This window comes from Ursus maritimus, unplaced genomic scaffold (assembly GCF_017311325.1).
Source record: "Ursus maritimus isolate PB19 unplaced genomic scaffold, ASM1731132v1 scaffold_6, whole genome shotgun sequence".
In the NCBI taxonomy this organism is placed as follows: Eukaryota; Metazoa; Chordata; class Mammalia; order Carnivora; family Ursidae; genus Ursus; species Ursus maritimus.
Window position 1 is genome coordinate 47,621,723 of NW_024426774.1, and position 26,065 is coordinate 47,647,787.

The 26,065-nt window shown below is 52.1% G+C and overlaps 1 protein-coding gene across 4 annotated transcripts in view; it reads right to left on the reverse strand.

The window, feature by feature from the left end:
* Window positions 1-6: 6 nt before the first annotated feature.
* The window catches only part of TET3 (tet methylcytosine dioxygenase 3), a 94,049-nt gene continuing 67,990 nt past the window's right edge, over window positions 7-26,065 (reverse strand). For all 4 annotated transcript variants that reach the window (XM_008700007.2, XM_040623312.1, XM_040623311.1 and 1 more), the window contains 8 exons: window positions 23,661-23,751; window positions 17,280-17,373; window positions 10,837-11,045; window positions 9,429-9,579; window positions 6,814-6,903; window positions 6,162-6,299; window positions 2,512-2,848; window positions 7-2,063 (listed from right to left, as the gene is read on the reverse strand). In XM_008700007.2, the coding sequence (XP_008698229.2) occupies window positions 289-2,063; window positions 2,512-2,848; window positions 6,162-6,299; window positions 6,814-6,903; window positions 9,429-9,579; window positions 10,837-11,045; window positions 17,280-17,373; window positions 23,661-23,751 (2,885 nt within the window). In that variant the 3' untranslated portion in view covers window positions 7-288. The remainder of the gene's footprint in view (window positions 2,064-2,511; window positions 2,849-6,161; window positions 6,300-6,813; window positions 6,904-9,428; window positions 9,580-10,836; window positions 11,046-17,279; window positions 17,374-23,660; window positions 23,752-26,065) is intronic.

The window sequence follows — 26,065 nt, forward strand, 5'->3', positions numbered from 1 at the left end:
GGGGGGGGGGAACCAACGTGGAGATATAAATATTAAGATCACGAAAAAAATCACCCGACAGCCGTAGTTTCTTCTTCAAAGTGCTGGGGAAGTGGGGGGAAGGGAGGGGCGGGTCAGTTCTGAGGTTTGGACCATAAATACATATATATGCATATCTATATATGTATATATAGATAAAAAGACTTCTGCACCCCCAACCCGCCCCCAGGTGTGAGGGCAAAAGCACCACAGAGGCAGCTCGGGCCGGGCCCGACGCTGAGGTACGCTGGCTCCCTGGCACCCTGGCACCTAGATCCAGCGGCTGTAGGGGCCAGTGACCTTCGTGTAGGCGTAGGAGGACACGGTGACTGCTGAGTCTGTGGGCACGGCCAGCGCCTGCCGCGTGGGGACGATCCCCTTCTTCTCCTTGTGTTGGGGCTCAGCCACCATGGCACCCCCCCATTTGCGCTTCTTCCCGTAGAGCTTGGCCTCCTGCTGGCCCAGGCCCAGCCGGGCGGCCTCCTCCTGTCGCGCCCGGGCCCTCTCCGCCAGCTGCTTCATCTTGGCCTCCCAGAGGGCCAGCCCGTGGTTGGGCTGGTTGAGGTTCTTGTGCTGGTAGAAGACCAGCGAGATGCGGGTGGGGTGGCAGCGGTTGGGTTTCTTGAGGGGCGTGGTGGCATGCAGCTCCCGGCGGGCACACTCGATGAGGATTGAGCCGTGCGCGGGGGCCACGGCCACACCGCCGATGTTCTCGTCCAGGAAGTTGTGTTCGCTGTCGGACCAGAGCTCTTCCTCTTCCTCCGCCCCGCCACTCTTCTCTTCCTTCACCGCCCCCTTGCTGGGGGGGTCCTCGGCAGTCCCCTCCTCCAGGCTGAAGGGATCCCACAGCTTTTCCTCCGCCTTCAGGGCTCCAAAGAGCTTCTCGCTGGAGCCCAGGGGCATGCCGAAGGACTGCCAGGCTTTGTCCAGCTGGCTTGCCCCTGGGGTTGGAATCCTTCCCTCTTCTTTCAGGGGGCTCCACAACTTGTCTTGGAACCCAGGACTGCTTTTCAGGGCAGAGCTGAAATCCCCGGCCCCAACCGCCCAAGGCTTCTCAGTCAGGCTGGGCCCCGCCAAGGCCGACGTGTTGTTCCCAAACTTGCAGGGGCTCCACGGTTTGCTTCGAAGCCGTCCTCCAGGTTGGGGGGCTGGCTGCTGCCCCTCGCCAGGGAACAGCCCCCACTGGCCATCCGAGAAGTGGGAAGGGGTCAGGCAGCCAGCCCCATAAGAACTGAGCTTGTCGGGGATGATGGCAGGGCTCTCCGCAGGGTGGAACACACCCCAGCTGCCACCCACACTGTTAGTCCTCTTGGGGGACATGCTTGGGCCTCCTGAATACTGTCCCCACAGGTGACTGGGTCCCCCATTCTGAGAAGCCTCGGGCAAAGGTGTTTTGCCCATCTTACCAGGGTCTCTGGGTAGAGACTCAGCCGGGACCAGCGGGTCTACTGGCTCTTGCTTGATGGGTCTGTTGTAGCAGCTGGAGCTCTGTGCAAAGGGAGAGGGGTCCCTGGATGCTGGGTGGATCTGGGGAGCCTTGGGAAGCAGATACTCCTTGGGGCCTGGATAAGCAGGCTGCTGGTGGTGAGGAGTGGGATGGTGGGTGTCCGTGGGAACAGCCTGGCCAGGCAGCTCGGCAAACTCAGCACCACCGTAGGCCGGGCTCAGGCTGCTGTGCAGAGCGTGGAGGTCTGGCTTCTTCTCGAAACTGCTGCTGCTGCCACCGTGTCCCCAGGTGCCAGGACCCAGGAACTGTGAGGGGAAGACAGGGTTGCTGGATGGAAAGCCGTAGTAGCCGAACGACGGAAGAGCGTACTTGGAGTGAAAGCCGTTGACGGAGGTCAGGCCGGGCTGTGCATAGTAGGAGTGGTAGGAGTAGACGCTGTTCATGCTATAGGGGTCAGAGGGCCGGCAGTTGCCCAGCACCGAGTAGCTCTCCACCACCGCGTTGCCGCTGTACTTGAAGGAGCTGAAGTGGTTCTGCGGCTCCACTTTGAGGGAGGGCTTCAGGCCTTGCTGGGGCAGTCCACCCTTCAGAGCCAGGCCTGGGGAAGACAGCAGGCAAGACAAAGAAGGAGCAGAGAGAACCACAGCCCACAAAGGCCCAGGGCCAGAGGACGGGGGCTGGAAGCTCTCTCCTCCCCTAAGGGTTTCCCAGCCCCATGGAAGCCCCGGGAGGCGTGGCTAGCAGAGCCCATGGGCCTGAGGCCACGGCACACTCTGCAGACGCTCGGGCAAGCTGGAGCAGAAGCCCAGCTCCGCTGTGGGAAGATGAGAGCCCCCTGCCGCCGGCTCCCCGGCTCTGGTGTCCTGGGGCAGCTGCGGATACCACGCTGAAAGTTAAGATAACGTGGGGTCCAGATGGCCTAGAGAGGCCCCAGGACTTTGGAGTTCTAGCTCAAGGCAGGAAGCAGGGCAGGGAGGGAGCTGTCCAGGGCCACAACCCCCCACCCCGACGGTGCCACCTGTGGGGGGCACCCTCTGCCCACACACCTGGGTCAGTGGTGACGCCGGCCAGCTCCAGGGCCTCCTGTTTGATCTTCTCGGGAGTGCTCAGCTTCTCCTTCTGAATCTTCTTCTTCTCCGCCGCTGCCTTTCGGGCTTCCAGCTGCCGCTGGCGGCACGACTTGGCAGGCTCAGGCAGGCGCCGGACCTCGCGGGGGAAGGCGGTGAGCACCTGGATGGCCCCGCTGCCCACCTTGGCGTTCTGGTTCTCCTCACTGCCGAACTCGTCCGTGTTGGCCATCTTGTACAGGGGAAGCACGTGCAGCTGCTCGTCCTCAGGAATCTTGCCCACGCAGCGATTGTCTTCCTTGGTCAGGGTGCAGACCTGCCCCAAGCAGAGAGAGGGAGGGCGCGTGGGGTTGGGGGAGCCGAGCGCCTGGAGGAAGGGGCTGAGCGTCCGCATGGAAGACCTCCCCCTTCCCCACACAATCCCAACACCAGCCATCCACACTTTCTAGAGTGTCTAAAAACACATTCCTCCTGGTTCAGAGTAACAGTATCCCAGCATTTAGAATGTGCTCTACAGCTTTCAAAGGACGTCCATTCACTTTGTCTCCTGGGACCCTCATGCGGCTGAGAGGGGAAGCGAGGACTGGCCCAAGGTCATGTGCTGGGAAGGGGCCCGGTCAGGACTGGCAGGGGTGCTCTGCCCTCCAGTGGAACATTGCTGTCATTACACCTCATCACCCCACTGAGCCTCAGACCTCACCACACCAGTTACCCTCCGTGCCCTGCACACGCAGCCTCCTTTTGCTCTTAAGATACTTTGTATTAAAAACTACATGTGCTACTTGTAGAAGACTTAGGCCAGCAAAAAGGAAATAACTGTCTCCATAATCGCACCCTCCAGAAATAATCACCATAAACATGTTCATCATATTTGCATACACACATACCCACACTCACTTTCAGGTAATTAGATAGGATTGCATTACGCATACAACTTTATAGGAACTTCTTTTTAAACACAGTATGAATATTTTCTTCTGCGTTATTCTCCCCCTTTGTGATTTAAGAACTTGCATAATATTCTACTGTCTCAACGTATTCATTTAAACCTTCATGGCCATTAAAACTTGTTTCCGGTTTTTTCCTATGGTAAACAATACTTCTGTATTTTTAGCTAAATTTTCTAAAATACATAATCCCTTGGAATGAACTTTGTGAAGTAAAGGGCTACATGTTGCCAAACTGCCCTCCAAAATGATTCTCCTCAGTGTTTCACTCATACTGGCAGAAGGGGAGTTTTCATTTTCCTACACTTTTGCTTAAAATTTTGCCATTCACATTTTGCTTATTATCGAAATGTATCTCATTGTGGGTCTGCATTTCTCTGCTTACTAATGAGGTTTTTTTTTTTTTTTTTTTTCCTCAAGTTTACTCTTTACTCTTGTGTTGACTATTTTCTGTGTTCTTGATATTTTGGCATTTGGGGCCTTGACTCTGGAGGGGCTGTCCTTCCCCAAGACTAGCTAATGCCTAGAGATAGCAAATGACCTCCTTCGGGCGCACTCTGACATACAAACCAACCAGTCCAGAGCCCGCACCGGCAACTCTTCTTGGACCAAACTCTCGCGTACTGAGCCGGTGCTCTCGCTGCCTACATCAGCCAGGCCCAGGGAAGACAACCGGCCACCACGCCTATGGCCCAGAGCCCCCAGAAACTATGCAAGCTCTCCAATCCTCCGCTTACTCACTTTACTCCTCTGCCTTGCCTACTCCTTCCCACAAAATCTCCAATAAAGGCTGGGGGCCCACACTCTCCCCTCTCACCCCTCTGCCTCCTGCCCAGTCCTGGTGCTGCCACGTGGCCCGGTGGGGCACGTGCTTCTGAAGGCTCTCTGAGGATAAACTTCTGCCCTCCCGACACTCCTGTGTCTTCATGTCATACTTGAGTAAAACAAACCTTCAGTATATTTTAATATAACTGTCTTCCTCTTTTCGTTTTATGCCTTTTGCCCATTTTTATACTAAACTATTCATTTTAATTACTCATGTAAAGTAATCTCTGTGAAGATTCGTTCCCACTGTCACTTGTTATCAATACTGTTTTCCAATATGGACTGGCCTTTCAATTTCAATCCCTGGGTCTCCTCTTCCTTCCCTGACCCTCTCTTAACATCCTGCAGGTCCCTCCCTTTCACTCTGTTTCAGCTAGAAACCCTCACAGTACCTGGACAGGGCCTGCCCCATCTTACTGGGAGTGTTGGACATAAGGAGGACAAGGCAGAGAAATAAAATCTCAGGGCTGGGCCGTCAGGCCCAAGCTACACCCAGCCTCGGGGAGTCCCCTTTCAGATGTATTGCCAGGGCCTCTGCCTCTTCCCCAGTTCTCCGGGGAGCCCTGCCAGCCCAGGACCCAGTTACAAAGCAAAGAAGAGAGCTGGCATCGTCCCTTCAAGGGGGTCCCTACTCAGGCCCAAACCTCTCCTCTTCTCCAACTGCACACATTCCCCTGCTGCCTGCATCCGGCCTTGCGGCTGTTACTGAGCTACGCGCTCCCCAGACAGCCCCTCCCTGCCTGCTCCGCACGCCCACCTGCACATACAGCAGGCCTCTCAAAACAGCTTCCCCCCAAACTGGCCTCCTCCTGCTAGTCTACAGCTCAGTGCCTCACCCCAACACTCGCCCTGGGGCTCAAGCAAAAAGTCTTGGGTGGTTCTCTAGTCCTTCCTGCTCATATCCTGCATCTGTCCACCAGCAACCCCCCTTGGCTGTACCTTCAAAATCACCCAAAGTCATCCAATTACCCTCCTCCCCACCCTCACTCCTGCCCCAGCCGCATCACCTCTAGCCTGGACATCGTCCCAGCCTTCGAACTGGGCTCCTCCTCCAGTTCTCTCCCCCCTCCCCCACATACTTATTCTCCATCTGCAGGAGCAAGAGCGTGCTTCTACCTTCATAAACGAGATCCTACCACTCTCAGCTGAAGAGCCCCCCAGGGCTTCCCATCACACTTGGAGCACAACCCGTAGCCCTGCCTGCCTTCCAGGCTCCCTGGGACCGGAGCCCTGCCTGCCTCCGAGCCTTTGCCTGTGCTGGTCCTTCTGTGTGCTGCGCTCCACCCCACACACTCAGTGCCTTACTCCCTCGCTTCATTCAGGTCTCAGCTCGGCTGCCCCTTGTCAGAAAGGCCTCTCTGCCCACGGCATTTCAAACAGCGTCTGCTCTCACGTCCCCCTCCCCCTCCTCCATCTTCACCGCTACCAGTAGTGAACTGTTTCACATACAGTTGGGCAGGACTTGGCCCATTTTATTCCCCAGCATCTAGAACAGCACCTGGGACACAATAAACATTTGCTCAATGAGTGAATCAAGAGATTGTTCCGATTTAAATCCAAGTGTTCACAGAGACCTGGAGCCGTCTTTAGATAAGCGAGGGCCTCCAGGTGTCCCAGAGAGGGCCCTCTGCAGCGTCTACCTGATACAGAGACAAGGCCGGCCTGGTCCGAGCCTTCCGGTCTGCGTACTTCTCAGAGAAGCGAGCAGGAGCAGACAGTTTGGCAGGGTGCCTCCCAGAGGAGTGAGACTCTGGTCTCTGGGTCCCTCCCTACTCTGAGCCCACCTGTCTGCACAAACCAGTTCCCCTCCCAGGATCATCCCGCAGGGGGCACTGTGACAGGCCCAGGGTTCCTTACCACGGTGCACCCGTTGTAGAGGTTATGCTGGTCCTTGTGGGCGTGGGCACAGAAGTCCATGCAGGCTGTGACCCCTGAGAAGGGCCGCCCTTCCTTCAGCCCCAGGCGGCAGTCAATCGCTATTTCCTCATTGGTCACCTGTGTGGATGGCCAAGGAGAACTGCTTGCGTGACCTGAGAGGTCAGTGGCTGGATTCTGCACCGGGGAGGCTAGGTCTTGGAGGGAGGGAGGTTAGGTAACAATCACGGCTGCCTTGTGCTTGGGCTGCAGAAGGTAGGCTTTCTGGCTGAAGCCTCTGTAGGAATGACTTCCTTCTGAGTTATCTCAAGTCCCCCTCACCTCATCTGGGAGATGCAGGGGTGACAGGATAGAGAAACCTGAGCATCCCCAGGAGAAGCCAGGCGAGAGGAGGTGGGAGATTACTAGGGGGAGAGGCACGAAAGCACGGGATAGAGGAGCGATGGTCTGGGATGCAGTTAGCTCAGGGTAAGAAAGGCTCTTATTCGAGACCAAAATCATTGCTCTATCTCTAGCTGCGTTTTCCCCATACGGAGCATAATGGGAGGAGCCCAGTCTCCCCACTTCCTGACTTGAGGGAGCATGGACGGAGATGTGGATGACATACAGGCAGAGAAAGGCCCAGACCTCGTACCTGATTCTGATAGGCCTGGGGAGCCAGCCTCTTGTACAGGGGAGCGACTTCGGTGGCCAGGTCCTGGAAGCTCTTCCGGAGCACTTCTTCCTGTGGAGAGAAGAGCAGCCACATGTATCCAGAGCAGCCCCAGCTGGCAAATTCTATATGCTGGAAATCCACCTCCATTCTAGAACCATCGCGCGGCTGCTGGGAAGGTAGGAAGTAAGGTGCCGTCAGGTGTTTTTACAGAGTTCCCTCTGGGAGGGGCCTGGTGCCATGGACGCTGAGGAGAAGTGGCGGCCCGAAGGTCCAGCCACCTGGACTGCTCAGCCACTGCTCTTCCCGGCTCCAGCTCCGTACCGCTCACAACCCCTACGACGGGTGGTCGGTTTGAGTGCTCGGCATCCTGGGTCAGAGGGGTGGTGGGGGAGGCATGTAGGAGCAGGAGCGACAAGTGTGGCTTTTCCTTCCTACAGACAGGTAAGTGAAGGCCGAGGGGGGGGTCGAGGTTGTGCTAGGAATCCCCCAGCCAGCCACACACGCCAGAGCTCCGTCCTCCAGCCCTGCGCCTTCGCGGGTGCTGGTCACGAGCCGTGTGCTGCGACTGAAGGAAGTATCTATGAATTTACATTAAAATCAAGAGTTCAGTGCCCCTGTTTTACCAGTCACACTTCAAATGCTCAGTGGTTTCACGTGGCTCCCGTGCTGTGTGCGTTTACAGAGAACATTTCCCTCCTCACAGAAGTTCCACTGGCTCGTGCTGCCCCAGACAGAGCAGCAGCACCCCCGCTACATTTGGTCAAGGTTTCAGGTAGCCACAGCCTGGCCCTCTGAGGGTGGCAAGTAGAGCCGGCAGGGGTGAGGCCGGGGTGGCCTCCTGGAAGGCCTTGAGCACAGGCATGAAGAGTTTACACAGAAGAAAGAGAAGACAGAAGAGAAAAAGAACCAAGTTTCCAGAAGTGGAAATGTTAGAGCAGGACTAATGGCTCCGCTGTCCGTCCAGTCAGGCGGCCAGAGCGGCCAGCCACCCCCGATCTCTGGCTACGGTCCAGGGGCTGCCACCGACACAGTGGGTGCAAGGCCAATGCAGCACAGGGTTGAGGCTTGTGAGCTCTGGGGAAAGCCAGGCCTGACTTCGCCATTACTGCCCTGTGGCCTGGGGCAAGCCATGTGCCTGCTCTGTGAAGTGGACAGCAGTAGTGCCCAGACGCTGGGGTGTCATGAGCCTGGCTGAGACGCGTCCCTGTGAGGTGCTGGCCAGAGTGCTCAGCACTATGTAAGCACAGAGATGCTAGCTGAGGGAACAGGGCGAGTCTGTGAGAGAAATTAAAGCAGTGCATTTCGCTCCTGGTAGCTCTTACTTCCCGCGGCCCAGGGGCTCCTCTCTTCATTGAAACTGCTGCATTCGCTGCTTCCAGGGGAGGGCGGATGCCCCCATAACTAAAAGTCTAGGGTCAAATCAGACTGCTCGACTAGCTTGTGCAATAGTCTAAAAGCCAGGCTTTGGGGGCACCTGGGTGGCTCAGTCGGTTGGATATCCGACTCTTGATTTTAGCTTGGGTTGTGGGATTGAGCCCAGCATCAGGCTCCATGCTCAGCGGGGAGTCTGCTTCTCCCTCTGCTCCTTCCCCTCCTCTCATTCTTTCTCCCTCTCTCTAAATAAAATCTTAAAAAAAAAAAAAAAAAAAAAAAAAGCAAAAGCTAGGCTTTGAGGGGAAAAAGCGTTCTGCATTTGAAAATGCTTCCTTTTACTTCTGAAAAGCAGGGCTGAGAACTCTGAGCCTAAAGTTTATTATATGCACAGTAGAAAAACACATGCCCAAGGGGAGTCCCCACACCCGTGGAAAAGGGGGAAACCCTCTGGTACAAGGAGCTTAGGGAGATGTGGAAGGTAGAGCCAGGGATCAAGATGTTGCCTAGACCCCCACAACACGACCCAGTACCTACCTCACAGCTCAGGCAGGACGGGGGGAGCTGAAGGGGAAACAACAGGGAGCCCAGACCGGCCTGTACCTTCTCTGCATTTGAACTCCGAGGGGAGCCCAGCTCTGGGGATGGCCTTTACAAGCAGGGCCACAGAGGGCAAGGGGCAGGGCAGAAGGCAGCCTGACCCTATGAGGAGGCTACCGAGAGGCCGTACTGTGTGGACGCCAGGCCGGGCTCCCAGCTGGGAGACAGCCAGGGCCCGGACAGGGGGACAACCGCACAGAGAGGTCACCTGGCAGCCAGGTAGGACGAGGGTCACTTTGGGAAGTCTAAACTGGCCCCAGAAAATGGCCCACAGCCTCGAGGCTCCTCTTCCTGCTAAACTTCCCACCGCCCGAAAGACCTCTGGGGAAGAATAAAGAGAAGAAACGACCCAGGAAGAGGGTCACATCCTGATGAGGAATTTGAACATTTTTAAAGCTGGAAGAGTCTGAGTACCTGCCCTTGGTTAAGTTTCATTTTCCACTCCCCACACCCCACCCGCATACCTTACTCCACAGCAGGATAAGGTTAGGTAAAAAAAAATGAAGGTGCCTCTTCGCACCTCTGAGTCAGGCGTGCTAATCCACCCTCCCCACTGGACCATGGACGACAGTAGGGGAGGGGACGAGTCGGAGGGCCCCGCTGCTCCGTGGAGCTCTGCTCACCTCCTTGGGGTTGTCCCCTGCAAGGCGGAACTTGCGCGGCGTCTTGCTGCGGGCGTACTTGCAGCCGTTGAAGTACATGCTCCAGGAACAGCCGAAGGAGAAGGAGGCGCCGCAGGTGCTGGGGTCCTTGCCTTGGCAAGCGCAGGTCCGGCTGCAACACACGCACACGTGAGGCACGCAGACGCTTTCTGCTCGGGAATCTTCCTCCCTCTGCAGGGGGAGGTCCTGCTGCACCTGGCGTCCGTGGCCTCCCAGGGACCGCGACCACATCCTTCCCCGCCTTCCACTCCTTTCCCAAATGTCCCGGGGCAGAGAGTCCGCTCTGAGCCGCCCGTTCTGCTCTCACCCCCGAGCCTGACGGTCTAAGAGTCTGTTGTTGGGAGAAGCTCATGGGTGGTTTGAGGTAAGTGGGAAGAATCTAGTCAAAACCCCAATAAGGTCTATCCTTTGCCTTAACTCTAATATCATGACAGCTTCCGACACAGACGACGCAAACAGGGACGGAACCCCAACTACGGGGTTTGAACACGCCCACTCCCTTCAGGCCCAGGTGCTGACAGGCCCTTCAACAAACCCACACTGACATTATAATTCAAGGACTAAGAAAATCTGGAAACAATCCAGATGCCCTCACCTGGGGACGGATAAACGAACACTGATGCATCCAGGGGGCGTGCTACGCAGCAGTGAAAAGGCACGAGCTTTCACAACCACAGACGAGGCTCAGAAACGCTGTGCTCGGGGAAAGGAGCCAGACCCGGAAGGCTACGCTCGGGCTGGTTCTGTTTACAGAGCATTCTGGCAAAGGCAAACCCATGGGGACAAGCAGCACGAGTGGTGGTTGCAAGGACAGAGGAAGGACTTGCTTCTAAAGGGGAGCAGGGGAACTGGGGGGAACGATGGAACTGTTCTACACCTGTCCAAACTCTTCAAACTTGTACACCTGAAACTGTTACACTGTTAATTAACTGGAATTTAAATAAAAAACTTTAAAAAACGTCTTCAAACTGTATACCTGAAAGAATGTTTACTTTAAAAATACCTTAATTTAAAAAATTGGGAAAAGACCCTAGAAGGGCGGGTTTGATGCCTACCACTGAGGCCGTATGCTTGCGGGGCAATCACACACTTTTCCACAGTTGTTCCACCATTAGAGCCCCAGGGTCCGTGTGAGGGTCTACAGCGAAGCTGAGCCAGGACAAGAGACCCCCTCCCGCCAGCATCAGAAGAACCCAGGTCAGGATCGTGGGGGAGCTGCTTTCATCACAGTCCTGACAGCAGGACAGACAGGGCCCAGGGCGGTGGGGGTGGGGCAGAGTCCCCTGCATCTGCTGCCCAAGGCCCTGCCAATCGCCACCTGGCCCAGCCGCCCCCACCCTTGCATGCGGGGACCCCCTCCCCCACGTACTCATCATTGAGGCCACATCTCCGGCTTGTGGGATTCCCGTACTTCCGGAGGGTGTCGGTGAGCTCTTGGTAGAGGGTGTCTCCGAGGCTGCGGGGGATGCCCTCCCAGGCCAGGATGAGGATGACGATCACCGCATTCTGGCAGTGGTGGCCCGCCCGGTGCCGCACCAGGCACAGCAGCTTCTCCTCCAGCGTGTGCCTGCGGATCACCTGCAGGGACGGGGAGGCGGGTGGGCACCGTTCACTGTCGGAGCCGGGCCCCCACGCTCCTCTGCCTGGCACGCCACACCCCCCTCACCTCTGCCCACCAGACTGGGGGGTGCGGGGCTTTAGGGCAGTGTCGACAACCACCACAGGCTAAGAGACCATTATCGTTAGGGAATAAGAAACGCAAACGTTATTTTTTAAGAGCAAAACAAAAAATAATTTCTACAAAATCTAAGTTATTGATGAGCTGCATAGGCTTAGAACTAAAAATAGATAAAATTGTGAGCCAAAACATTGTCAGAGATTTCTTTTTATGCAGTCCTAAAATATTTGCAGAGAAAATGCTGCCTATCTGTATGATTTTAGTTACAAAGCAAGGGCTTCGGTGCCGTGGGAAAGTTTCTGGCAGTTTCTCGAAACGTGAAACATGTCATTCCCATATGACCAGGCAGTGCCACTCCTAGGAATATACCCCAGGGGACCGAGAGCAGGGACCGGGACAGGTGTCTGTACACTCGTGTTCAGAGCAGCATTATTCACAGCAGCCAAACAGCGGAAACAAGCCAAGTGTCCATCAACAGATACGGATAAAGAGAATGTGCCCTCCATACAACGGAGGAGTCGTCAACCTTTAAAAGGAAGGAACATCGGACTCACGCGACAACGTGGATGAACCAGGTTCTCCGTCCCGTTACGTGAAATAGGCCAGACGCTAAAGAACACACACTGTATAGGGTTCCACTTACAAAGGGTACCCGAACAGTCAGACTCACAGAGACAAGAAGTGGAACGGTGGCTGCCAGGGGCACAGGGACGGGAGAATGGGGAAGTATTATTTAACGGGTACAGAGTTTCTGTACTCATGAAGTTTTGAAAATAGTGTGGTGATGGCTGCATAAGAATATGAATGTGGTTGGTACCACCATACACTTAAAAATGGTTTAAATGGCCAATTTTATGTTATGTGTAAGTTAACACAATTTTTAAAAATTAGCAATATACCCCAAACCACTGAACTGTATACTTTGAATGGATGAATTGTAGGGTCTGTGACTTGTATCTCAAGAAGGCTCTCAAAGAACATGGAAAACAAGGGCCTTGGGCTCTGCACTGCACGGCTCCTCAGCCAGCACCCCCCCTGCCCCCACTCACTCCCAGAACTCTGACCTGGCTCCCAAAAAGTTATGGCACGGCAAAGGGCCCAGAAGCTGGGGAACGAGGTGGCTGACCTCCCCTAAGAACCCCAACTAATTCTGGGAGCTGATGAAGAGGGGAGGAAGGAGGGCAGACTGAGAAGGGCTTTGAGGGGACAAAGACTCAAGGAGGGGGTTCCACAAAGGAGTCTACACAGGGGGCTTCCCTAAGCAGCTTCCTGCTCTAGAAGGGGAGCAGGTGGTCGGGGCGGGGGAGAGTGACAGGGAGACCACTAACAAACATAAAGCAAGCAGAAGTGCATAAAGTGCTGAACTAGGGCCACCGGTGGGGAATGACACGGGAAGAGGAATACACTCAGACAACTGAGGAGAAAGGCGACTTTGGGACCATCTGACTCTAGGGGCTGAAGGAAGGGAGAAAGTCTTAAATGGATTTCCACTTTTGTGGCAGGGGACAGTGGGTGGGTTGTGGGTTGCTTCATGGCGAGTTAACTGGGAACGTGTCGGGGCTGAGGGACTTGGGAACAGCTGAATGCCAGTGTAGGCCCCAGTGGACTGGATCTGGGGGTCAGGAGATGCCTGGGCTGGAGACACACGTGGTCATGAGTACATCAGTGCAGGGAGATGTCCAAAGGGGCAGCCAGCCAGGCAGGATAAATAAGGACAGTGGGCCAGACGGACAACGGGGGAGCCGTGTGGACCACGGCCACGTGAAAAAGCACTTGCCCCTTCAAAAGGAGGAAGCCAGGCCTTCTGTCCGTCAGCCACTGCCTGGGGAAATTCAGCCTTGTACAGCCACCTCTTCCAATTTTAACAAGAAGAAAACAGAGATCCAGACTTTTACACGAAATCTCTCCTTTCAAAGATGTGAGCATCTAATCTGATGTTTTGAATCACGGTGAAATATACAGGACATAAAATTTACCACTGAAGCGTGCGCTTCCGGGCGTGAGTCCACTGCCATCGCCGCGCAGCCGCCACCGGAACTCCGTCCGCCTCTACGGCGTCCTCTCGTCCCAAACGTGTAGCACTCTCCCATCTCCCAGCCCAAGGCAACAACCACTCCACCCGCTGACCCTCTGAGGAGTGCGACTGCACACAGAACCTCATATACGTGGAATCGCACAGTACTTGTCCTTTTGTGACTGGCTTATTTCCCTTAGTGGAACAGCCTCAAGGTTCATCCACGTTGTAGCAGGTGTCAGAATTTCCTTCAAAATTTTAAGGGGCCCCTTGCATGCTAAACAAACCACATCCCTGGCCCGTGAGTTCCTGCTTTGAGCCAACCCGTGGACGCGTCAGTTATACCGTTATTTAAATTGTTTTTTGGGAAAAGCAACCTATGAACATGTCACTAAGTCACGCCGTGAGGGGACTCCCTGTGTGACTGTTTTCGTGAGCAGCTGTGCACACCCCAGGGGTACCGAGAAGACAGCAGTCCCTAGGGTGCCTGGGGGGGCTCAGTGAAGTGTCTGCCTTCAGCTCAGGTCATGCTCCCAGGGTCCTGGGATCGAGTCCCGTATTGGGTTCCCTGCTCAGCGGGGAGTCTGCTTCTCCCTCTGCCTGCCGCTCCCCGGGCTTGTGGGTGCACACGGTCCCATTCTCTGACAAATAAATAAAAATCTTAACAAGAAAAACACACACATTTAAAAAAAAAAAAAAGGCAGTCCTGTCCCCAGGGTTTCTGAGCCCCCCCCCCCCCGTCAATGTCTGCTCAGTGCGCAGGGCAGGGCACTGGCTCACAGCGCCCACGTATCACGTGTGTTCAGAGCACACAGCAAAACACCTTACCTGTCCAAGCTGAGACCGAGGCCACCTCCTCTTGGTTTCCCAAGTGGCACACACATAAACAGGACAAGCACAAGCAGATAGCTTCTGTGGCCACACCCTCACAGGCCTATGGCTACACTCAAAACAATCCTAAGAAAACTAAGTAAGGTGGAGCTCCCTGCCTGCACTATGACGGAAGCCAGCAGGACTGAATGCACACAGTGCAAAAGTGAAAGGCCCACGGAAGGGCAGGAGGACGCCAACACCTGAGTGTGGCAACACCAAGGGCTCATAAGCCACCACAGAACCACAGACAGCCCGCTCAGATTCTGGGCAGGAATCCCCTGAGCACTGCACCCAATAGAAGCCCAAATCTGTCTTCCCGCAGCTCCCACTCTGGGTACTTAGTTTCGAACCTTGGGGTTCCCCAGGAGGTCTGTTCCACTGTGTCCTCTATGGGCCTTCAAGTACCTGCCTTCTGCCCCCACTTCTCCTTACAGACTGACCCAAGCAGCATCTCCGTGGTTCTTCTACCGAAAGCCCACTTTTGCTGTCCGTGGTGTTTGCTTCCAGCAGGTCTCCGTTTATACTGAGCCTTAGGAATGCGAGCTGGGTCACTCCCTTAATCCCATGCGTGGCGACTTCCCTACTTCGTACAGTCCACCTTAAAACTGGAGGTTACCAGTGGGCTCCCTGGGCCATCCCACTGCTTTCTTAGATCCTTCCCTCAACACACATTTACTGAGTACCCGTAATCAGCCTCCACTCTGTCCCCAAGATCCCGGCCAGTCAAGTCGCACACGTGCCAGGCCTACTACTTTTAGATGAACATACCGGTTGGGGGTTCTGGCGGGAAACAGAGACATGAACCTGGTTGGAAAGGAAAACCCAGGCTCTAGACATGAGCCTGGAGGGGGCGGTGGGCAGGGAGAACCACGGGAGGTGCGCCACAGGCAGCTAGTTGTTGCCACTTGCCCGGAGCCACAGACTACTGCCTGGGCTCTTGAAGCCATGCCGCCACCAAGAACAATCTGCCCTTCCTGGCATTTGCGGGTCGCCTCCCTGTGGAGAGGGGCACAGAGAGGGGACACCTGTCCCTTCTCCAACTTCCAGGGAGGAGAACTCCGTGGAGGAGCTCTACCACCAAAGCAGACAGGGCATTTGGTGGCTGTGCGGGCAAACAAGAGCAGGCCACTGCACTAAGGGAGAAGGCTCGAAAAGACCACACAACCCGCGCCGCCCCTTCCTTACTACTGTAATAACCCACCACCTACCACCACTGGCTCTTCCTGTAAAAAACAATTTCTTTCCTCTCTCCTTTTGCGCTCCCTCATCAGATACAGGCATTTGCCCATCTCTGGGAACACTGCCACCTTGCATTCCCTTCTATCTGGCTTTTGCTTTCAGAGCCAGCCTCCTTCCCCAGGGTTGGGTGATACCCATGAGCTGCTTCACTCCCTGGACAAAGCATCAGGTGCTACGCGGGCTCTGCTCTGGGCATCTGTCTGCAGACCCTGGGGGATCCACGTGTGAAGACCAGGGTCCTCCCCCTCCCTCATTCTGCTTGCCTCTCGCTGCCCCAGGAGCTGAGCTCCCTCTTCAGCCGGGCACCTCCTTCCTCAGCCCTAGCAGAGTCCCACAGGTGCTGCTCACCAGCGGTATCTGGAGCTGGAAATGCAGAGTCTCGACTTCATCACCACCCGCAGAGCCAGCTATTTTCCTCCCTTGAGCCAACTGTTTCAAAGATGGAAACGTGCCTAGGCTCTACCTGTGTGAGGACCCTCAGTTTCCCACCCAAGACTCTGGAATTCCTCAGTGACTAGCTGATTTAGCAGATGCAAGGTCACGGACGGGTTCTCTGGGGGGTAACAGCATCCCCCGATCAGCTGCAGACACAGTCTACCCTCCACTGTAATGCCCATCTTTCGGGGGGGGGAGCGGTATGCTTCTTCATACTTGGGAATGCTCTATGCAGTTCCAGATTCTTTTTTCTTTTTTTTGAAGACTTTGTTTATTTGAGAGAGCGCGCGCACAGGAGTGGAGGGAGGGGCAGAGGGAGAAGCAGACTGACCCTGGAATCAAGACCCAAGCTGAAGACAGGCGCTTCACCTACTGAGCCCCCAGGTTCTTTTAGTGTATATGATTCTTCAACACTGACCGAAAATTGCTAAAATAGATATGAAGTAGATCAGGTTCCGACATCAAAAACAAAGCAAACATGCAAAGGCATGGCGTATCTACCACATGCACAGACGGACACAGGCTGACAAAGGTCATCGTACCCCCTTCCCTCGCTCAAAGTGAGCTATATGTTCCTGCGGCCTTTTGCCTTTGCTCCCATGACTCTCCTTGCCAGAAATGCTTCTGCTCTCCCATCAGCCCATTAACTATGGCCCTGCACGCACGGCCCCCTATTCATGGCCCCAGCACATCCCCCTCCTCTGAGAAACTGAGCCTCATGTCCTTCCCACCACTCATGTCCCTGGACTATGATCTTGACAGCATGGAGTCTACCTCTTGAAGTCAGACCTTGATTATTCAAGTCTCTGTGATTTTACTTCAGGTGTCTCGACATCATAAGCTGCTTGAGCACAGGCCCAGAGCCTTCCCTGTCCCGTGCGCACCCCTACCAAGCACCCAGCACGGGGCCGAGCTCACGGCTACCTGGCGACCCCCGGCTGCTCTCAAGCCCGGATTCCGCGGTGGTGCTGAAGATCTCCTTGAGGACTGGAAGGGCAAGGTCAGAAATCTGTGTGTGTGCGTGTGTGTGTGTGTGTGCGCGCGCGCGTGTGTGTGTGTGCGTGTGCGCGTGTGGAGCGGGGGTCTCAGTCTCGGCCGTTCCCCCCGCTGGGACACTCGGGCTGCCGCACAGGCAGCAGTGGCTCGGCAGTCAAGCAGATGCACGGCACCCCCGACCCTGCCCGGAGGCCGAGTTCTTCTGGACAGGAGATGGGAACGCCAGTAGCACATGCAGGGCCGGAGGAACTAAATGGTCCACAGGGGGGCCCAGCCTTGAATGAGAGGACATCTTTATGCCTCGCCTCCACTATGTCCCTGAACCACACGGAGAGTATGAGCTGAGCATACAGACTAGAGCATTTCTGAGGCCAGCCCAGGATGCCAGGGGGGCTGGCGTTTCAGCAAAACGAGGACAGATAGCTCGGGCTCGGGGAAAATGACCTTAACTGAGCACAGATGCTGGCTCCGACGTTCCCCTGCACAGGAAGCGTGTCTGTTTGCCCTACACAGCCCTGGCCTGGCCTGCGGTGAGGGAAGGGAGGCACAGCCCTGGCCACAGGGGCTCGACACTCACCCACTTGGCGATGGGGCAGCCGCGAGAGCTCTTCCCCTCCTTCCCAGTGTAGATGACCTTCTCGATCCGGATGGCTTTCCCCTTCTCTCCGTACCTGGAGAGGGAGACAGAAACCACCATGAGCACCGTGGAGCCCCGGAGGAGAGCAGCTTATGGTAAGAAGGCAAGCCTCAGTGTGCTTCAGCGTGGGTTTTGTTACCGTGGGGTCGAGGAGGAGAAGAATTTAAATGCTTGTTCTGTGCTGAGAGCCTCTGGAGACATGGTGGCCACTTACGGGTTTGCAGGACCTCTGGTCCATCTCACCCAGCTCTGTCCCAGGGCCGAGGGGGCCGTCAGGCACAGCGTCCCTGATTATTACCTCTGAGCCTCCAGGAAGAGTACTCAAGCCAGCAGCTAAACATGGGTCTTTGTATCCAGCCTTGTTAGTTAAGTCACCCTGAGAGTTCGTTATTTATAAATTGAATAAACAGAAGAAGGTAAATGAGGAAGGCCTTCTTGTTTTCTTTCCACAATCCCCAGCTGACATCGGAGCATGAGGAGGACAGACAACTGAGGCCAGGGGAAGGGGCCCTACCAAGCACAACTGGTGCTTGCCACAGCTCGGGACGGCACACACATCCTGCACGCGCTCTTGCCCCGGCCGGCACGCGCACGCGCACGCGCACGCGCACGGGCAGGGCTAACAAGGCCCTCTCATTCAGAGGTGAGGAAACCACGGCCCCAGAGCTGAACGGCCCAGCCCAGGGCCACACAACTGTGGTGCTGTGGGCAATGGCAGCTTCAGTGCCGGCCCGGCCACTTTCTGGCTACGGGACCATAGCCACATGACTGAACAACTTCTCTAGGCCTCAGTTTCCTAACCTGTAAAATGGGGATAAAAAGGCCTCCCACTTCTTAGACTTGGAAAGAGAACAAACAAGATCATCCCCAAGGGGTGCACGGTTTCGAGTGCTTTGAAGTTCCTGGCATGAGGGAAGAGCTCACGAAATATTAATTCTTAACAACATAAGTAGTCATCTGACTAAACCGTCTTATTTTTAATAGCTTTTTGGTTTTGGGCACAAAGTCCTATCATCTGCAAGCAGGTTCAGTTGTCACCTCTTCCTGTCCACTTCTCACGCCCCATTTCGGGCTCCCGTCTCCCTGCACCAGCCAGGGCTCCGAAGTGCTAGCGGGCCCCGTTGCTTATTTCCTGCCTCGACTGTAAAATGCTGCCGACTCTTCATCACTGAGCACTGGCCAGCTGACCTCGGGGAAGAGACAGAGACTGCCTTACTTTGAAGGCGTCTACCAAGGGTCTCCTGTACTAAAGGATTTTTAATCAAGAATTATTACTCTTACCAAAAGCACTTTTAGCATCAAAGGACATAGATGCCTGAACTGTTTTTGTTCTCCTTTGATCAATTAATACAGTGTGCTCTTTTCACAGACTGTCCAAATCAAACTATCCTTGTATTTTTGTAATGAATCTGATTTGGCCATGGCCTATTATTTTTAATATACTATTTAAGAGAAAGGTTATCATACCTGTTCCAATTCACATATTCTCTACATATGCACACATACCGTTACACATGCAGGTATCCCTCACTTTTCAGAAGTTCATGTTATACCACTTAGCTCTTACGAGACACCTACATCAGCCCCTGGTTTTTGGTAACTGAAAGAAATCCGAAGAGAATTTCTGCTTTTACGAAAAAAGGCAAAAAGCAAAAATCGTGTTCAGCGTTTGTTTGGCAATGAGCCGTTACGGAGGCAGTATGCGCCCCGAGCAGCGGGGCAAGAGCGGCCCCACTAAGCTCCTTCCCCAGGAATTCCACTCAGCATCTCAGCATCCACCGCCAGAGCTCTGAACTGTGTCTGTGAGCACCTGTGCTTTGTCTTGATTTATTTTGTGCATCCGTTAGCCAGATGTGTCTTAAGGTATCAGAGAAGCCTAAAAGAGGTTATTTGGGGGGGGGTCCAGGAATGCTCACACATTTTTCCATGTAAGTTCAAGGTAACTGCCTCTTCGCTTTACTGCCATTTTGGGTTTAGGTAAGTTTTCAAAGGGACCCTGCGTTCTACTTCTGATCGCGGGGGAGACCTGTAGTCTTTATCTCACCAGCTCCGCTTCCAGGAATCGCTACACCTCTGAAATAACGATACAAATACACCAAGACTTAGGAACAAGATATTCATTGTTGCATCAACTGAAAAACTAGGAACAACTTAGATATCCAGTATAGGACTGGCTAAGTAAAATATAATAAACTTCCATATAACAGAAAACCATGCAGCCATCAAAAAGGATTCGACATAATTACAAGCACTAACGCGGAAGAAATTAAGGGTGGGGAGCAGCTGCAAACAGTGGGTACGTTATGACTGATCCCATTTGGTTTAAAATTTATATACATATGTGTAGCTATAAATGCTTAGAAAAAAAATGAAGGTTAAGCATGAAACTTTTTTTAAAAAGTTTCTTTTGGATAATTGCTGGAGAGATTTATTCATTCTTAGCTTTTTAAAGAAAGACTTTTATAGACAGGTTTTATTTTTGTAATTGGGAAAGAAAACAAATTATTTTTTCAAATACTGATGTACAGTTTCTTTGAGCTCACGGAGATCTTGAGTGAAACAGAGAACACCAAAGAGGTGAAAAGTGTTTCCGAGAATTATCACATGAAAATTCTATGGCTATGTGAGTCCCTTGTAGAATGTGTCTGGGGACAGGACTCTGGGGAGTTGACATGGTGTGGCCTGGCTCCAGAGGAAAAGACCAGATAGTGCCGCTTTTGTTCAGTTCCTGGAAAACTTTCAATTTCACAAACATTTATCAGGAAGTGGCCCCCAAGTGCCAAGCCTGGGTACTTGGTGTGTCCTGGGGTCGCTGTGGGAAGAACAGCCCGAGGTGTCCACGCTGCTCTCATCGAAACAGACAGGATATCGTGTTCCCCACAGGAGGGTGAGCTGAGGACACTGACGCGAGCTTTCTGACCAGTACCTTCCCCGCCATCCCACCCGTGTGAGAAACATGCCCTGCACTGAACTGCATATTCAAGAGCAAATAAAAAGGCCAAGCACTGTCTGATCAGTTACTTTTTTTTTTTTTTTTTAAACGCAGAACACTCTCTGTGCTTAAAGACAACCAATCAACTCTGGATCTGGCTTTTTCTTTTAAATGTCTCACTCGCTGGCCTATCATTAAGAGGATATTCCAGAATGTCTAGATGGTGTCCATCGTGAAGTCTGAAGAGACAGGCTGAAACCTTGTTCTGAAGGATAACCTGATCATCTCAGCAAGTGGTTCTCAACGGGTGGTGCCGAGACCAGCCTCACCTGGGAACTCAGGAGGAATGCAGACTCGCGGGTCCCATCCCAGACCTGCTGGGTCAGGAACTCGGGTGGGGCCTGGGATCTGTGCTTTCACGAGTCCTCCGGGAGACTCTGGAGCATGCTCGAGTTTGAGAACTACTGATCTCAAGTTGGACTTCTTTGGGGTTACGTTTATCACACAGTCATGAGACCAGTCCCCTAAACTCAGAGTTTTGCCAGCACAGAGCCGGTTCTCTGTTTTTAGAATAAACATTGAATGAACTCCTAGGCTGCACAGAATCCCCTTCCCAGGTGGATGCCCTGGGGCTCTGCAGCACACCCTTCTCAGATACGGATTTGAACAGCTGACTACAATTACCTATGTCAAGGGGGACCTGGGTTCCCAGGGGTGGAAGCCATAAATAAACTGGGAGAATATTTTAGGATTTGCTTTTGACCTCCCCCTCCTTTTTCCAAATCTTTACCAGAGAAGCTAAAAGCACCAACGTCTCCTTGATTTCAGTTCGCTTCCCCTTCCTGACTTTGGCCAACTTCTGGCGGTAGAGTGCTCCTGCAGAGAGAGGGTTGGGGGAGAGGTCTAGGGAAAGAGACAGCCTGGCCCATTCACAAACTAGACCCCCAGCCTGGTGATGTTCACTGACCATTCATTCCTCTCCTGGTTCCACAAGAAAACTTTTTAAAAAGAGGTCTATGACATAAAAATAACAGGTGATAAAATCCGAGTAAAGGGGGGAAAGATGGACATAACGTTGGTGTGCAAAATGCGAGCAGTAGGGCCTTGTGGGTATTTCTGAGAGATGAGCCTAGAAAATTTCATCATATGAGAAATCCAGGAAGCTAATGAAGACTCCTTTGGGTCATGTCAAAAGGGCTCAGGAGTGAACCTGACTAGGTTCCCATGGGTCAAAGATGAGAAATTACATTCCTGCTAAGAGGGGTAACACACATCTGGCTCTAAGCTTACCAGCAGCTAACGAAGATGGAAACGCAACCTGTTACATAATTTACGAGGTCCTTAAGATAAAAATAAACCAGCTGCTGAGGAAAAACACAAGTATTCCTGGTCTTGACAGGAATTCCTCCCTTGGATCAGTTTCTGAAGAATCTACAGTTGGCTGTTATTTTTAAAGCAATGAGGAAAAAAAAGGACAAATCTCAACTTTATCACTATCTCCTAATCCTTGTTTCAAAACATACTCTTCTATAACTAAAAGTTATTTAGAGAGCTGTCTAGAAATTCTGTACAATTGTTACCAAGAAACAAACACAAACAAAACCTGTCCCAGATCAATGTGTATATTGGGCTCCCCCGCAGCCCTCAACCTGCAAAAGATAGTGTCAAGATTCCTTACAAAAAAAAAAAAAGAAAATCCAATCCCTGGCCGAAATGCTGACTGCCCCAACCCTGGCACTGCAATGCGTGTGCATGTTGGTGCACGTGGGCGTGCATGTACAACACACACCAGGTCTTAAATATTTCGTTTTCAGGGACCTGGAGGTACCCTTTCAATCAGGCTCAAATGTGCAGATCGGGGCTTTGATCAAATGCTTTTCTGATGGGCTACTCTGAATATAAATGTTTCCAGATGGTACAGGACAATTAAGAGTCATTACAGGAGATCACGGTCCTCCATCCATCTTACCACTTATTTACTCAGGGATGCCATTACAGTTTTTCAGTTCAGACTCCTGTTCCCTGCTACATTAATGACAGGATTCGTTTGGCTCCCCTGATCAGACAAAATGTGGTCCCCAAATCTGTGGAAACTCTGAGCCACTCAGCCTTCCACACATGTGTGTGTATATGTCCACGCAAACAGGTTTATGTCTGCGTAATCTTTGCCTTTACTATTAAAATACTAATGCTTGTTATAAAACTTCCACCAGTACATGTGTGTAGGAGATCGACCCCTGTATGTGGGCCTTCCCTGTAAGCACTAGGTGGTTTCCAGACACCGCTTCAGCATCTCTTCATAGCCCTCCTGTAACGTATGTGTACTGCTATCATCTCTATTTTGCAGATAAGAAAACCGAGTCACGGAGAAGTTCAGAAACTTACCCGAGGACTCAGCAGGAAGGGGCAGTGCCCGGACTAGACCTTGAAGTCTAGCTCCAGTGTCCACAGGCTCTCAATCCCCAAGCTATTTTACCTTTCTACACACTAGAACTCATGGCACTTAATATCTGCTGTGGACACGTACATAGATTTTAAAGTCTCTATCTATACAAACTGCTTAAAAAAAAAGCAAAACGGGGCTGTGAAGGGAAAACCCTGTAGTCTTGAGTTTGAATTCTAAGTGTCAATGTAAACTCCGATGTATTTAATCACTAATCAATAACGAAAAATAAAAACCCAACACATACATCTTAGCTCTTTCTACAGAAATGGCCTAGAAGCAATGGGCACACCTAGTTGAGAGTTTGTTTTTTAAACACTTTTTCCCCCAGGAAAGGGGACTGGGACTACTTGGGTGAATGGAGAATGCGAGCCCCGAGCATAATGCCGTACGAGGAATCGAGAAAGCTATCAAAGACTCCTGGGACAGTGTCAGAACGACTCAGGACACGACCTGAATAGACACCCACTGGCCAACGAGGAGACATTCTATTCCTTCTATTCCTCTTAGTGGAGGCAGAAAATACCATCTATGAAGTCGTTTAGAAAAAAAGAAAGAAAAAATGATCTGATTCCCATGAAGTCTTTAGCTCTACCTGCGAATTTACAGGCCACAGCGAGGGCAGAAGGACACAGTGAACAATACTGCAGAAAAGCCAGCAGCAAAATTCTGACCTCAGGAAACACTATGGGACGCAGAGTCATTGCACCACATTTCATCAATAAAAAATAGCTCGAGAGAGAGAGAGAGAAGAGCAGGGGAGGGGAAGATAGAGAGGGCAGACCTACGGAGAGAGAGAAACCTGTAGTCAACCTTCCACAGTCTGGGTATCATGACCTCCTTCCTGTACGTCGTCCAGTACGAGGCAATGACCATGAGAGGCGCTTCAATGCCATGCTCTCTTAACAACTGCCCACCTCTGCGTGGGCACCTGGGCGTCACTCACCGCTCCTCCATGAGCTCCCGGATAGAGGCTACCGTGGGGCCAGATCCCAGGTGAGTATAATACGGACCTTCATCTTTCTCCACTATTTGTTCTGCAGAAACACAGAGTAAACATTATTTGGAGGCATCGGTTCATCAACAGTAATTTAGAAAGGCAAACCACCAATAGGAAAATTAATGGGCACATTACAAAACAGGAAATTCAAATGGCTTATAAACATGTGAAAATGTGTTCAACTCCATTAGGAATCACGAAATGCAAATTAGAATCGCAGTGCAACACCACGGCACACCGGGCAGCCTGGCAAAAACTGAAGAATCTGGTAAAATCAAGTGTTGTCAAGACTGTGGTCTTCCACCACTTTGGAATTCAGTTTCCCACTGTACGCGTTCTGACCGGGGTAGGCAAACCACTCTACTCCTGGGGATATACACGAAAGAATAAAAAATAACGACTCACTCAGATACTTGTAGGCCAATTTCACAGCAGCATTGTTCACAAGAGCCAAAAAGTGAAAACAACACAAATGTCCATCAACAGATGGACAAAACGCAGGGAAGCCACACAGTGGACTATTACCCAACCGCAAAAAGGAATGAGGTTCTGACACCTGCTACAACGTGGACGAGCCTGGAAAACATGATGCTGGGTGAAACCAGCCAGACACAAAAGGACAACTGTTGCACGATTCCATTTAGATTAGATGAGATACTTACAACAGGCAAGTTCCTAGAGATAAAAATTAGACTAGAAGGTTCCAGGGCCTGGCAGGGCAGAGAAGGGGGACTTACTGGGTACTGCCTTTCTGTATGCGGGGATGAAAACGTTTTGGAGATAGGTAGTGGGGACTGGTTGCATGATGCTGTGGGTGTAGTTAATACCACGAAACTGTACATGTAAAAATAGTGCAAATGGCAAATGTTAGGTTATATTTCACCACCGTTTAAACAAACAAAAAAGGAGCAAAGTACTGACATGCGGTACAACGCGAGGAGCCTCAAAAACAGGAATGTGTGAAAGACGCAAACCATCGCGTACTGTGCGGTCCCATTCACGGGAAACATCCAGAACGGCGAGGCCGCAGACACAGAAGGCAGACCGACCGCTGCCAGAGGCTGGGTAACTGCTGAGCGAGTACGGGGCTTAGTTCTGGGGTGAAGATCACGTTCTGGAACCAGACAGAGGTGGCGGCTTCGCACTGTAAATGTACTCAATGCGACTGGCGGCCTTACTTTCCAGTGGTTAGTTTTATGTTATAGGACGTTTGCTGCAATTTTTTTTTTTAAAAAAAGGAATAATTGATGCATGCAACCTGGATGAATTTTACATGAATTTTTCTCAATGAAAGAAAGGAGACCCAAATGACTAAGTAATAGCTACTCTCTAAGGCTGAACACAAAAAGAACTTTACACAAATACTGTACTACAGCTGGCAAGTTTGTTTTATGTCTAAAGAAATGTGACAATGCAGTGCAATGTGGAATCCCGCATCGGTCCTAGAACAGAGAGCGGACGTTAGCGGAAACGCCGATGAAATCCAAAGTCTGCAGTTCGTAGTACTGTACCAACATTAACGTCTGATTTTTAAATGCACCATAACTATGTAAGATGTTTACATTAGGGGCAGCTGGATGAAGGGTAGACAGAACCCCTCTGTTCCAATTTTGCAACTCTTCTATAAATGTAAAATCAGCTCAACATTAAAAACTTAAAACAAAAACAACTAAGGCAGCAGGCCCTACCTTGTGGATTCTGTCCTAGAAGAAATCTTAGTTACATGCATCAAAACACATGTACAAAGATGTTCATCGCAACCTTGGTTTTAACAGTCAAAACTGGAAACTCTAATCCAGCAACAGTGGGAGGGACAAAGCGCAGCGGTCGCATAATGGCATCTGTCTAGCAGAGAACGGACAACCTTCAACGACATGGCTGAACAGCACAACATCATAGTGAAGGAAAGCAGCACAGCAAAGAACAAATACAGTACGATCACAGTTAAATAATATTCAAAAATAGGCTCCACTAAACTACTGTTTAAAGACCCATGCAGAGGTGGTAAAATTACTAGGTTGAAATATGAAATTGCAGACGTTTGACGGCTCTTTACCTACAAACAATGGTGATTTTCTACGGTCCAATCTTATTATAAAGAAAAAAAGAAAATCATTGTCACAAGTCAAGAGAGTGGCTGCCTCTGGAGGATGGAAGAGGAATGTGAATGGGACAGGTGCACAGGGGCATCTGAGGAGCTGGAAATGGCCTATTTTTTGATCTAGGTTGTGGTTACCGAGGCATTCATTTTATAAATTTTCATTGAGTTGTATGTGAATACTTTGTGTACTTTCCTATATATTAAGTCCCAACTCTTTAAATGTAAAAACAATGTCATAACTCTTTTATGC